The sequence below is a fragment of the Sinocyclocheilus anshuiensis genome, unplaced genomic scaffold (assembly GCF_001515605.1).
Source record: "Sinocyclocheilus anshuiensis isolate Anshui unplaced genomic scaffold, SAMN03320099.WGS_v1.1 scaffold522, whole genome shotgun sequence".
NCBI lineage: Eukaryota > Metazoa > Chordata > Actinopteri > Cypriniformes > Cyprinidae > Sinocyclocheilus > Sinocyclocheilus anshuiensis.
The window spans coordinates 968,205-983,403 of NW_015544185.1; the positions used below are offsets into that span (position 1 = coordinate 968,205).

A 15,199-nucleotide genomic window follows, 5' to 3' on the forward strand; every position below is an offset into this window, starting at 1 on the left:
GGTGCCCCCGCCTATAGGCGCATATTACTAACGCGCTCTTTAAATAACAAAGAAAAAATATTGTGCCAGACTTCAGAGTTCAGGGTTTGAGTTGGTCTATAGCACAGTCTATTTTCAGTTCCTCAAAATAGCGACGCACCAACAATGCGCCTGAACACACCTATTTTTTAGACCAGCACACCCATGGGCGCACAAATGGGCGCAAAACATTTGCTATTTAAACAATAGCAGGACGGGAAAATGAGAACTGCATCGGGCTGAAACTAGCAAAAACACTTGAGCCACGCCTTGCGCCACATTGTGCCGGGTGTATGATAGGGCCCTTTATGTTTTAAGCACCACTCATATTTTCTTCAGAAAATACACAAATCTAGTAAATATCTAGAGTATATTATGTAATTTTTGTCTTGTTAATGTATCAAGTTGTTAGTATAGCAACATGCTTGAAATTCTATTTGGAATCAGTTGTGTGTCAAGTGCTATATGCGAGACGTGCAAAGTTGTTGCCTATGTAGTATTTCTGAGTAAGAATGCTGTCTTAGAACAGTGTTTCCCAACCTTTTTTTAGTCGCGGCACCCTTTGGAAATTTTAACAAACTTGTGGCACCCTACACATTTTAGCAATTTAAAAATATTAAAAAATTATTTTTTTACACAGCACCCCTGCTCTCGACAGACGGCACCCCGGTTGGGAAACACTGTCTTAGAAAGTAGCTGCCTATGTAGATAGCAGAGAGCGAGGACGTTGACTAGCAACAGAGCTTATGAGACCCGAAAAGCTGACCTTCCCTTCTGCCTCTAGCCAAACGCACATCGAGATGATATTCGTATCAACGTCAGAGCGCCACTGAGGGTTTTTCAGGGTGCCGGTGTTTGTGTGTGAATGTGCGTGTCCTCTATTTGCTTTACAAGCACAGGTGACGGATTCAATGTGGCGACGTGTCTCTCTCTGTTTGTTTGTGTGGAACGGGACGGTAGGCTGTGAGTGTCCTCATGCCGTCCTCTTCAGCCCACGCTTGGCTTTTGTACAAAAACTGTTGAGGCTATTCAGCCAGTGTCAGCACTTATGCTGCCTGCACAAGCGTGTGTGTGTGTGTGTGTGAGAGAGAGAGAGAGGTTTTGCTATCTTTGTAGGGAATACATGTAAAACCTAAAAACCCTGCATTGGGGAGGAATATCTCAAGATGCCAATGAGTTAAACAGCTCATAAAGGGACTAAATTAAGATTTATTTCAGAAATACTAATGTTATTGTCACTTGATAGCATTGTGCTGCCATAAAATGCAAAAAATTGTCATAAGTGATTATCAAAAAAAAGTTGATCTGTCCTGTGAATGATGGGTTTTACTCAACTATTCAGACTCAGATAAAACTGAGTGTTAAAATTAGGGCTGGGCGATTTTGCAAAAAATGTAAATCTCGATTTTTCTAGAATGTTTGACCGATTCTCAATTTTTTACGATTTTTAACTAGCCAACTTGAAAATATAACTACAACATGATTCAAGTTACTTTTTCTTTATTAACCCTCTAGTTAAAGAAAATTATATTCTATGCAGCACACATGAAGTTGTCAACATGATGTAAATGTTAAACAAATCACTTGTTAAATATCTTTGCAGAAAAGATGCATAAACTACAAGTACATATTGTACAAACTTGTCTTATACATATTATGTGTTCAGAAATAATACGAGGAAAATGCATTTAAAAAATTTCAAAAGTTACGGTAATTCAAATTCAAACTGACTGAAGGTATAACACCAGTAGACTATCATTAACTATAAATGTTCTGTAAAAACAACAGCAGCTTTCAGCCTCTCACCATGATGCAAACATTAAATATCAGACTTGGGGCCCTATTTTAACGATCTAAGCGCATGGTCTAAAGCGCACGGCGCAGGTGCACTCAGGGCGTATCCGAATCCACTTTTGCTAGTTTAACGACGGGAAAGCGTTCGACGCACCCGAGCACATGGTCTAAACCAGTGGTGGACAATAACAAAGTAGTTTTACTTCGTTACTGTACTTAAGTACATTTTTCAAGTATCTGTACTTTACTGGAGTAGTTTTATTTTGAGTAACTTTTACTTTTATTTCACTACATTCCAAAGCATAAGATCGTACTTTTTACTTCACTACATTTCATAAAACTTATCGTTACTCCTTATAATATATCACGTGCTCCGAGACACAGAAGCGGTGTCTGATTCATGAATGAACTGATTCTTTTCAATGAACCATTTAAATCGGTTCGCAAATCACACCAAACGATTAATTCACGAATTGGAATGATCCAATTGCAGCTGTTCTCGAGTCGACAACTCACTGATTCAAATGAACCGTTTAGTGCGAGTCTCCAGTGAACTGAATTCACAAGTAAGAACCGGGAGATCTTGACACATTAACATCAGAGTCTCAATATTTTAGGTTAAAAAAAACATTGAAGTAACACAGATTAAATAAAATAACTAATGCACGTTCATCTTCCCCGCTGCTGTAACATTAGCAGTTTTACTAAAATGCTGTGAATTTAGCCCTATGTGACTTCTGTTTTTATATTGTTTCTCAGCACACATAGACTAAGTTATTATGTATTTGGATCAACTAGCCGAGTAGACAAATATAAATGTTTATTCATAACCATACTGAAAATAAGTCAATGTTAGCTGATGCTAACTGTCTAGCTAACGAGCTTGCTGGTGCTACATTGAGGTAATTTTAAAACGCGCCATGGCGGGTTCGCTATTTACATGGCGGAATGTAATTTTTTATTTTTTAAAATGTTTGTGTGCTGCTGCGCCATCCCTGTGTGTGTAATTAGCAAAGTGTACGCGCGTTGTGCACCCGCCTATAGGCGCATATTACTAACGCGTTCTTTAAATAATAAAAAAAAAATACTGAGCCAGACTTTAGACTAGGTTTGAGTTGGTCTATGGCGCAGTCTATTTTCTGTTCCTCAAAATAGCAACGCGCCAACAATATGCCTGAACACACCTCTTTTTTAGACCAGCACACCCATGGGCGCACAAATGGGTGCAAATGCATTTGCTATTTAAACAACGCGGCGCAGGACGGGAAAATGAGAACTGCGTCAGGCTGAAACTAGCAAAAACACTTGCGCTGCGCCTTGTGCCAGGTGTATGATAGGGCCCATACAGTAGTAGCTCTTTACAGGTTTTTTATGCGATTGCGCTGCTTTTCCATTGTTTCTTTCTGTGTAAACATGGATGTGTTTGACTGTTGCGCTCGTGTCTCATGTCTCATGCATAAAACGCCATTCTAAAAACACTAAAAGTTAAAAGAAGTTCACTCCCATCTTCTTGCATGTTTTACCTATTCCACTGCCCGCGTCGCATCTTTGTCAACACAAAAGCACATTCTGTGTGAATGGCGCTTAGCGCTATATTAATGGTCCTTCACAGAGCACGTCACACGTGAGCGGTAAATCACGTGCGCCGACATGCGGCCGGATCATTCGTTTCTCTTTACTGTTATCACCAGCATATTGTCAAAGTGTCTAATTCTAACATTTGGTAATATTTCTATTCAAAATCGCGATTCCTCGATTTCTAAAAAATAAAATCGTGGCAAAACAATAAATTCGAATGAATCGATAAAATCGGGAAAATCGCCCAGCCCTAGTTAAAATTGATCAAATATCAATCAAAAGGTGGGTTTGCATCAAAAAGTCTTTGTTTTGCCTTTGTAGGATAGTTTAATTATCTTCATTTATAGGTGAAGTATGTTGTTTTTTGATGTTTAAGTACTCCAGAAGCTTCAACATGCTGATTGACTGCGGCCGTCTTGAGTGTTTTGTCAGAGGGAAGGCCAGTCTGAGACTCTGAAAGACTTTTCGATTGTCTGAGCAGACTTGTAGATTAGTGGTGGATTTCTACACCCACTCCACTTTTGTGTGTTTGTCTTGTTTACTTGCCATCAGACCCATTATCCTGTTTATTCTCGTCCACTTGTGCTTGTTGTCTCAAAAGAGTTTTAGTTAAATTTAGACAATCGTGGCCTCAGTCAGCTGAAGTGAATTACCGAGGCTGGTAAGACATAAGAGAGGAATGAAACCAGGAGGAGGAACAAGAGAAGGAATTATGCTTTCAAAACCAACAGATGATATGTAAAGCTCTGATGTTTATTACAGTGTGATGAAAAATTATGTTTGAAAATGATCTTGGAGTTGTGTTTGATACGTGTCTCACATATTAGGTTAAAGGATAGATAAATAACATAAATGAATGAATTATCTACAGTTCGAAAGTTTGAGGTCAGTAAGATTTTTGTTAAAAGAAGTCTCTTTTGCTAACCAAGGCTACATTTATTTGATCAAAAATACAGTAAACCAGTAATGTTTTGAAATATTATTAAGATTTAAAATAACTGTTTACTATTTGAATATATTGTAAAATGTAATTTATTCCTGTGATGAAAAACAGCATTTATTTGAAATAGAAATCTTTTATAACATTAAAAATATATTTAATGTCACTTTTAATCAGTTTAATGCATCCTTGCTGAATACAAGTATTAATTCCTACGGTAGTACACACAATATATTGCATTATATTTCTAAGTATGTGAAATAGTATGTAATATGGACCATTTCAAACAGTAGTATTCCACATTGTTGTCACATGGCTTGACCATTTTGCATGTTTAATTCAGTGAATATCATTCAGTTCTGGAATGAATTCAGTGATTTTGCATTTCAGTACATTCGGTTTGACTAAAATGTCTTGAAACATACTTGAAACATAATGTGATATTGTAAGCAAAATGGGGATGAATTTTGATATGATCTATTGGAAATTGATTGAATAAGTGGCTGCTGTGATGGCAAATGAGTGATTAACAAAGAGGTAGAGAAACACACACACACACACACACACAGAAGCTGAATGTTTTGAATTCCAATCTCTCTGTTTCTCTGTGGCCGTATCTGTGTGAGTGTGTGCCCATCTGTTATTGCACGTGTGTTCTGATTCAGTGGCTGTTGTGATTGGGTTTAATCCCAGCTGAGCGCTGAGGAGTGAAGGAAAGGTTTAGAGCCGCCGAGCACAGCCTCGCTGCTCCACCACGTCTAGAAACATCTGAGACCTGGACACTGCTGTTGCATCTTCCCTCAGGTTGAGGCCTGATCTTGTAAATTTGTGCATTGGGAACTCTGGTTTGGACCAAACTGACTCTGACATGCACAGAAGAAGATTTTATTGCTCTGAGGTTGCTCTTTCATAGCTAATGAAACTCAAATTGCTTTCTCAGTCTCAGATGTTTCTTCTAAAATTCCTTATGGGATGAATTGTTGTTGTCATGCAGTACGAGTGTGAAGCAGCTCTGATCAGAGAATTTGATGAAAAATGTTTGTTTTATATTGAAGTCTATTGAAATTGTGAGTTGTTTCCTCTGAAATTGGCTGAAATAGGTTTAAGGGTTTTTTATATTTAATTTTATTTCAGTTAATGTTCATTTATTTCAAGTAGTGTTGTCAAAAGTACCGATGTCGGTATCAATCGGTACTGAAATGTAAAAAGTGTGACGATACCTCATCATCGCTTCACGCTAATATATCCCTAATATATCTGCTCATAGACGGATCCGCTGATAGACATGGATTTCAAACGCTCCTGTGTGTATCTGTGCAAGCGCTCGGTGAAGAGCGTGAAGTGATGATCATTGTAGCCAATCACAGACATGTCTGTTGAGCACGAGAACACAATGGCCAATCAGAGCTGTTTAAGAATCCACTCAACAGTGCTCAGAATGCTAGCGGGAAATGCTGCTATCGTCACATTTTTTAAATTTCAGTACCCTTTGATACCGACATCTGTACTTTTGACAACACTAATTTCAAGTAACAAAAATATTTTTTAAATGGTTTTAAATTAGTTAACCATTTTATATATACACACATTACAAAAAGTAACAGAACAGACAGAAATATCAAAAGCAGTAGGTAGTGTCCATTAACTATTGTGTAGTATGCTAGTATGCATTCTCTTCCGAACACAGCCTGTGTGTGTGTGTGTGTGTGTGTGTGTGTGTGTGTGTGTGTGAGTGAGTGATTATAGTTGCCCTTTTGAGTTACCGTGAAAAAGCAGTTATATGAATATTAAAGTTTTTCATTTTTACAGCTCTTGGAAAGGTTTTATATTCCTGGAATGACTGAAATAAGAGAGAGAGAGAGAGAGAGAGAGAGAGAGATAGAGCAAGCTGAGAGAGAAAAGAGTAAGTGAAATGAAAAAGGAGGCGAAAGAGGAAAAGATCTACTGTATCTGTTACTGCCTTTGGTTTATAAGCCATTTGTTTTGTGTATTGATGTCAGTATGGTGCGGATCATTCCCCATGCTGGACGGGTCACGTGCTGCAGTTTAATTCTGTGGGTCGGGGTTTGGGGTTGTTTAAATCCCTGCAATAGTAATACTGAAGCATGCTTTAGCAAGCACTCCAAATAATGTCTGACAGAGAGAGATGGAGCGCAGGAAAGACAGACAAAACGAGAAGGAAAAGAAGATGGATAGATAGAAAGGAAGTTGAGGCAATAAGAGGAAAACAGCAAGACAGTACAAGACAATAAGTCTGAGAGATTGAATTGCTGTGACACAGAGATGAGAGACACGATTACTGATCAGACAGATAAAGAAGCCATATTGAATTTTCACTGCAGTTTCGCTGACTTTTAAAATGCCACTTTGCTGTCTGCAAAGTCCAAGACAATGCCTTAATTAAAAGAAAATATGAAATGGCATTCACAACTTTTTTATTATGCCATATTTTCAACTGAAATAAAATATTCAGTAAGGGTGAATTTCATGAAAATGATAACTGAAAAATATATATTTTTTGACAGTTAAGCTGTTTTTTTCCACTACCGTTCTCGTTAATGTAAAAGGTTCATTATTAAGAAGGTACAAAATATTTAAATCGTAAAGTAAATTTGTGTGAATGTGCCATAAGTATTTTTGCATTGAATTTTTTTAACTGTGAATATACACTATTCACAATAATATATATATATATATTGTGACGGATCGGCTGCCTCCCCCCTAATTATCATCATCATCCCATCCCTTAAACGCCGCCCTTCACCAGGTTCCTGACAGGAGTGGGTGTGTGAGAGAGGAGGGGCACAGAAACAGCTAGGGCTGGTGGCGTGTGATGAGGCACACCTGAAGTGAATGGAGCCTCGTCGCTGCTGCCGTTTAAATGCCGAGCGCGCCTCTCTTCGGGAGACCGGTCTCTTCCCCCCATGCATGCAACCTGGTGTCCTCGTGGGTCCGGGGAGGGAGCGCGGAGGGACTCCCACACTGACAGAGATGTGAGACCCGCAGTCCGGAATGGAGATGCACCCGTGACGAGGCCGATGGGCTAGGATGCTGGGCCGAACACTGCCCTCCTTCACAATTCCCCAGCACAACGAAGACACCAGATCCCCTCTTTATTTTGCACAATCCTTTCCCTTTGGACACTTTATTCCCAGTTTTGGACATTTTGTGTTTATTTTCTGTGAAATAAAAGCCTCTCCGAGGCCTGACGCCACACCCGCTGTGTCTGTCGTTTGCTCCTTTTGCCACTATATATATATATATATATATATACAGTATATATATATATATATACATACTGTATATATATGGTTAAATTTGGCTAAGATTTGGTAAATTTTTATTAATGCTAAATATAATTTAATATTTTTTCTTTCAAAATTAGGGTAAAATAAGACATGTTTTCAATTATATTTGGATCATAAAAGTAGATTATAACATTATTTCATTTTTTTTACCTATACGATCTTGCTTACATAATTTCAGGGATGAAAATGTTACTACATTTTTAATGAAAGATTATAATTGTTTTAAGAATATCTTGCATCGATTTATTGTGTACAATATGACCAGAGAGATTTATTGAGACAGTACACAGGATCAGTTCTGACTTCACTTTGTCTTTGTGTATTACCCAGAGAAGGCCAAGCTAAACACGCTTGACAAATTTGCTCTCTACTGTAAATATTGCTCCAATCAGAAGTGTCATAGATGTTTAACTGTGCATGTGTGATTTGTGCACAGCTTAGCGGTCATCAATCAGTGACCCAATGGCCTCTCAGAGTTAAATGTCAGCTAATGTAGTCTCGACATTAACAGGGAATGCCCTCAGGTTAACCGTACCAAGCTGATTATATTCATCCACAGATTTTATAATACTATGAGTGTGTGTGATACAGTCTTTCACATGCAGCTTTGTGTACCCAAGCCAGTTAGGTGGTTAGTGTAGACAAACTGTTGCATTAAATTGTAGCACTTTCACAAGTAAGCTGGTTTTAATAGTGGTGGCTAATAATCCAGGTGACTATTTATGTATTTAAAGGGTTAGTTCACCCAAAAATGAAAATTCTGTCATTAATTACTCACCCTCGTCTTGTTCGAAACCCGTAAGACCTTCGGAACACAATTTAAGATAACAGAATTTTCATTTTTGGGGGAACTAACCCTTTAATATATTACTTTATTTATTTTTTTGCCTTTCCAGCTTTAATCAATTTAGTTGTTTGTAGTTTGAAAACAAAACAATAAATAAAATGTATTTATTTATTTATTTATTATGCCTTTCAAGCTTTAATTAATTTAGTTGTTTGTAGTCTGAAAACTACATAAACTAAAATATAATAATTGAGATAAAATACATTTACATTTATTTGTATGTATGTATTTATTTGTTTATTTGTTTATTTATTTATTTATTTTGCCCCTTCAGCTTTAATCAATTTAGTTGTTTGTAGTCTGAAAAACGGACAATAAAATAAAGTAAAACAAATTTCTAATTGTATTTGTTTGTTTATTTATTCAGCCTTTCCAAATGTATTCAGTGTAGTTGTTTGTAGTCTAAAAAAGCAAACAATAAAAATACAATGAAATATAAAACAAAACAATATAAAATAAAATAATACAGTTCTGTTTTCTTTTGTTGATTTCTCCAGGTGGCTATTTATTGTTTGACTTTGATTTATTTGCCATTCTGACACAAATCCATTTTGTTGTTCATAGTCTGAAAATTATAATAATAATATTAATATATAAAAAAACAGTAAATAAATAGATATGTGTCAAACCAAATTTCTGTGTGGAGTGAATTTGATTTAAATCTGATTTATTAAAATGTGTTTCAGTCTAAATTGTTAGATCAAAATGTGTTTTTCTGGATACTTCATACACAATGCACACATTAAAACTTCGATTTAGCTAATTTTTACTAATTCCTACCCCATATTTTGAATTTAGCAGCTTATACACTATATATTGCCACTAATGGCACCAAACAGAATTGCAGTGATATTGATCGCTGCCAAACGTTGCAATTCCATTTAATGCTGCTAGTGGCCCAGAAATTACATACTTAGACCAGTTTGTTTCGTATTAAATGGAGGTCTTACTTATAATCTTACTTATAAGCACAACTGTGACTTAAAATGCATGAAAAGCATATGATGGCATATAGATGGTTATAATGTCCCTCACGCAAATCTGGTCAATAAGACATAGTGTTTAATACGGTTTGAATTGGCACCCTGGAGTGGAGTGTCATTTGGCGCTTACATTACTCCTAATGGTGTAGCCATTAAATGCAACTGCCCTTGAATTAGACTCACCTCTCAAACGCTCGCTCTGTTATTTCTCTAACATTAGGTTCATTACCGCAGCCAGACTATTAGTCGTTTAAGCCGCAGTTTGAAAGCTTTCGAATGCAGTCAATGAAAGGTATGTAACTGATATTTTCAAAGGCTTTTTATGAGTGCTCTTTTGTTGAGAGTCGAGTGAAGGAGATTGTCTGGAAGTCTGCTCTCATTCCCATTGGAAACGAGTGGGAGTTTTTGCACCTTTAGCCCGGAGACGGGAGGCAGGTGTTCGTGGGTGAGTCTGGATGCAGATCAGGTGAATCTCCCCAGGAGAATCACGAAAAACAGGTTCTTGAGAGAGAAGAGAGTGAATCACCTGTGTGGGAGCTGCTCTGATTGTGCTACGTCCGATGGTGTCCGAAAATGGAGATGGAAAACAATATCATGCTCCCACGCATGATTAAAGCCGTAGCTCACCCAGAATGGAATATTCTGGCTAATCTTTTACTCGCTCTCATGTTGTTCCAAACCTTTCTTTCTTCTGTGCTACACAAAAGGAGATATTTAGAACAATGTCCATGCTGCTCTTATCCAAAAAGGCAAAAAAGAAAGCTTGTGTATATACATTTGACAGATTCTTTGGACTTCAATTCAAGACTGCATTCAAGGTATATTTTATCAGTTTGTCTGGTGCCCACAAATATAACCCATGATTTATCAGGGTTGTGCACCATTCAGAACTGAATTGAGGGTGCCTTGCAGAATTGCATTTTGAATTTGAATGTAAGAAGAATTAAAAGGAATTCAAATTCAGTAGTGCTTTCACATCAGAAACATTTTTTCCTTCTTATTTTTAATATGTTAGTATAATTCTGGTTTTATACAATCAGGATGTTCAAGTGGATTGATTGATTGTTGGATTGACTTATTTATTTATTTGATTAATTATGTTTTTAACACATCCAAAATAAATTGCAAGAAAAAAATTATTACCCACTGTATATATAAATTATTTTATATATAAATTATATATTATTTGTATTATATAAAAATATTAATATATTATAAATATTCATGTTAAAGCATGAATATAACATATATTTATTAAATTATTAATATAAATATAAAATATAATTAAAGTATTTTAGAAATTATTTTAATATCTATATTACATATAAATACATATTTAAATAAATAAATAAATATACCTATATAAAAATATACCTTTTTATATAGGTATATTTTACTTCAATTCCGAGAGGGTCCTTGCACCATTGGTGCTCGGGCCCTAATAATAATCCTTAGGGGAACTTGGCTAATGGCTTGGGCCCTAATTAATTAAATTTCAAAGAAATTCATTTATCTAGAAAAGTAAAGTTTTGAAACTTTGAATCTCAGATAGATGGATGAATGGACAGATAGATTGACAGACATTTAATTTCCCTAAATGCATCTGAATGAATTTCTTTAAATTATAGTACTGTAAATTCCCATATCAATCATTCAGTTTCAAATTCCAGTTCAACAGTTCAACACACTCATGAATTGAAAGGGAGCCGATTCTTTAGTTCTGAATTTTTCAAGCATTTTTTTTGTTACCCTGTATGGGAAAGAAATAGGAGAATTTCAAGTCCTGTTGTCTTTTCTTTATTTTGCTGACATCTCAACTGTGAACCTCAACCAAAGTGGCTCTCGTTAGAAGAACAGCTTGTTCAAACTCTGGAGACACAAGTCTGAACATTATTAGTGGGAAAAACTTTTGCAAACTTTCCTCCGTCTCTATCCAGGCGAACTCACTGATCTGTGGTGCCGTCTAAAGCTGTCAGGTGTTCGTTTCTCCTTCATGAGCACAGGAAATGAGAACTGCATAGTTGAGATAAAAACTCTACTCTTTATTGCCAGATGGGGAGAGCATCTTTTCCACAGTTTTACTAGGATCAGCTACTTATAACATTTGCATGGTCCACATTTAACCAATTATAAGTGCTGATGCAATCAATATGCAGCCAATTAAACACTTTTGCAAACTTTCCTCCGTCTCTATCCGGGCGAACTCACTGATCTGTGGTGCCGTCTAAAGCTGTCAGGTGTTCGTTTCTCCTTCATGAGCACAGGAAGTGAGAACTGCATAGTTGAGATAAAAACTCTACTCTTTATTGCCAGATGGGGAGAGCATCTTTTCCACAGTTTTACTAGGATCAGCTACTTATAACATTTGCATGGTCCACATTTAACCAATTATAAGTGCTGATGCAATCAATATGCAGCCAATTAAACACTTTAGACGGCAACATGTTGGACTGCAATCAAGTCTGTTGCTGCATCTCGGAATTACCTGCATCCTATTTAGAAAATTGCGGTAGCATACAAATATAAGTAGGAATATCCCACATCTCACTTTAAAATATTAGGCTGCATCCTAATTTGCCTACTGTGCATTCTTATAAGTATGCAAAATTAGCATTACTGCATCCTAAATCATATTGATTGGTTCAGTATTTTCATAATATGCATGGTGTTTGAACTAATATTGACCATAGAGGTGTTACTCATTAGGACGCCATCAAAAAATATGATTTAGAATGCACTAATGCTAATTTTGCATTCTACAAAGAATGCATAGTATACGCAAATTAGGATGCACCCTAAAATTGTTTGTACTGTAACACCATTGGTACTTTAGTATATTGTTGAGCTGTAGAAAATAATGAAATGTACTTTATTGGCTAATATTACCCAAATCATGGTGTGCTATGATTAGAGATGGTTATTTTGTGTCAGATGTTTCGGAAGACATTTCAAGAAGCACTTTTAGATGTGTGAACCTAAAAATGAATGATGAATTGAAAAATAGTGTGCAACAAAAAGCTTTTTTATTTCATTTGAAAACACAATTTGATGACTATACTACTGTATGTCCCAATACTTCCATACTTTGTCTTACTACATACTCAAAAGTACATACTTGCCATTATCAGTGAAGCACATACTTAGTGTGTAGTAGAAGAATGCAAATTGTGCAGCAGCCTGTGAGTCAGTGGAGTGGAAAATGAATCTGTTCATGAATGTAGATTTCTGTGAAACATCTGTCACACGGACTTTCTGGGAAAGTTTCCTGACATATTGAGCAGGTTGAAGTGACTTATCACCATTAGCACAGAGGAGTGGGTTGTTTCTGTAAAGCTGGAGCTTTTCAATGATGGTGACGCATGTAATGAATCTATAACATGCTGAGCGGCCCACGTGTTCTGAGAACTGTGTCAAGAGACGATTTGTCCTACGTTAAAAACAATACATCAAACACTTTATATAAGATTTGTAAGATTCCATTGCTGCATTTTTATGCTAATTTATAAAGTCTTTTTTTCCTTTTATACCTTGCAATGAAGTAAATAAACTGATTAGGCAGCATTTGCAGAAAATAATACTATAATGCATGTTGTTATAGATTAATTGCATTAATTGCATTGCATTTTATTGCAGATAAAATATGTACTCTTGTGTTTCTCCTTTTGCTACCAATGAAACTAGTTGACAGATACTTTTGAAAAGCATTTCCTGCAGTTTAATGTGCTGTACTTCATCTAAATTGATTAAAATCATGTGCTAATTTATTTATAATTATTATAACTATTCGTGCAGCATGAGCTCATATTAATTGAAAAACTTAATGGAATATTTGTACGTATAAAAATGCATTTCTCACACCTCAGACCTTTTTAAAACGAACTAGTGAAGACAAAAAAGTGTTTGAAAATGTTTTGAATCACTTTGACCCAGAAACACTTTGGAGTTTTAAGCTCTGAAATAAAAAGCAAAGTCTCAGCCATCATTTGAATAATGATGCGTCTGCAACAATCTGAAGTAGAGATGTAAAAATAATCATTCAATTTTTACTTGAAAGCACAAAACTTGTGTGTTTCTGAGTCGAAGTGACCCAAAATGATGGACCAAGTTCAGACTTCAGGTCATTATTGTACTGTTACTCATGATTCTTAACCTTTGACATTTCTTTCTTTCTTTCTTTCTTTCTTTCTTTCTTTCTTTCTTTCTTTCTTTCTTTCTTTCTTTCATTTTTTGATAATCTCATATATTTCATATGTATATTTTATTTATTTGTATTATTTATTACATTTCGGCAGAGCCTGTTTTTTAGAGTAGGTTTGTTCATGGCTACAAAAACAGACACCATACCAATGCACTCTATATGTACGACACACACAGACATAAACACACATACATGACACACACAGTGTGATGTCGGCTGTCTCCATGGAGACAGTGTCTTGCTGTCATGCTACACTTACCACAAATGGATTTTTAACCCCGTTGCTCCCGCGGGATATTTAAGAAAAGGCTCTAAAACTAATAATTATGAGACCTCCTCTCTGAGAGCCCATCTCTATTCATGGCTGCTTAGCCACTTAAGTCAGCAGTGATGGAGGGAGGCGATGGAGGACGCAGGCCGCTGTCTGTCACCCTGTATGCGGCCGCATCAGCTCATATGACCTGAGAGACTTCTGCTTTCTTTCTTTCTTTCTTTCTTTCTTTCTTTCTTTCAGAGGTTGGCTAGAGAGGCTGAAGACATGCAACGAGAGCATTCATGGCAAGACGGAATCAAAGTAAGATCAACTGTTACAATCTTACTCAACTTACTCAGTCGTTTGTTTTCTTTCAGTAATGGTAGAAGAGAAATAATTACCGCCACAGACTAGTAGTTTCAATGAATTAGTGTTATTGTAGTAGCATTGATATACTAGTACAATTTTTAGTAATATTTTGAATTTGAGTTTATTTTTAATTGTTGTGTGTGTATGTTTGTGTGTGTGTGTGTGTGTTTGTCATTTTTATTTATTTATTTTAGTTTTTTGTATATATTGTGTCTATATAGTTTTAAGCTAAAAAAAATATTTTAAATTTAATTTAACATTTTTTATTTTAGTACTTAAACTAAACAAAAATAGGAAATTATGCTTTGGAAACTAGCTAAAAGGTTTTTAAAAATATTTTGTTTCAGTTAATGTTTATTTCAAATATTTATTTTTTTAAAGGTTTTAGTCTTATTTAATGATAATAACCATGCCATGAAAGACCTTTCCAGAGTGGAAATGAAAAGTTTGTCAGACAGACATACAGAAATTCTAAAGCTGCTAAAGTATTGGCATGTCAATCAATACCACACTTACCTTGTTTTCTTCTATAGCTAGCTGGCAAAAGCTCAGTGTATCAGCCGGGCCGTATTTTTACATAGGCGCACAGTTGCTTTGAAATGGTCCCTGGTCTGGGACGCCCCATTGACTACTCACTGAGGCTTTTTTTTCAGTGCAATCGACTGGCTTAGTTAGTAATGTTGTCAAATGCTAGAGTAACTCTTTCAGTGGAGCTCCTTGAGCAAAACCCCCGGGCGCCCTTGGAGGGTCGAGCTCAGATGCCACGGCTGCATTATGAGGAACAGTATGAATCTGTGAGCTTATATGCAGTGACAACCAAAAGATTGTGTAGATTGCTGATTAGTTTGATATTTCGCATTCACTTGAAACCCTTACATAAAAATTACTATGGTACATCATATATATATATA

General features: G+C 36.1%; 1 protein-coding gene across 4 annotated transcripts in view; it reads left to right on the forward strand.

The window, feature by feature from the left end:
* LOC107696459 (voltage-dependent calcium channel subunit alpha-2/delta-2-like) overlaps positions 1-15,199 on the forward strand; it is a 214,030-nt gene that overhangs the window by 79,583 nt on the left and 119,248 nt on the right. For all 4 annotated transcript variants that reach the window (XM_016496797.1, XM_016496798.1, XM_016496800.1 and 1 more), the window contains exon 4: positions 14,181-14,240. In XM_016496797.1, the coding sequence (XP_016352283.1) occupies positions 14,181-14,240 (60 nt within the window). The remainder of the gene's footprint in view (positions 1-14,180; positions 14,241-15,199) is intronic.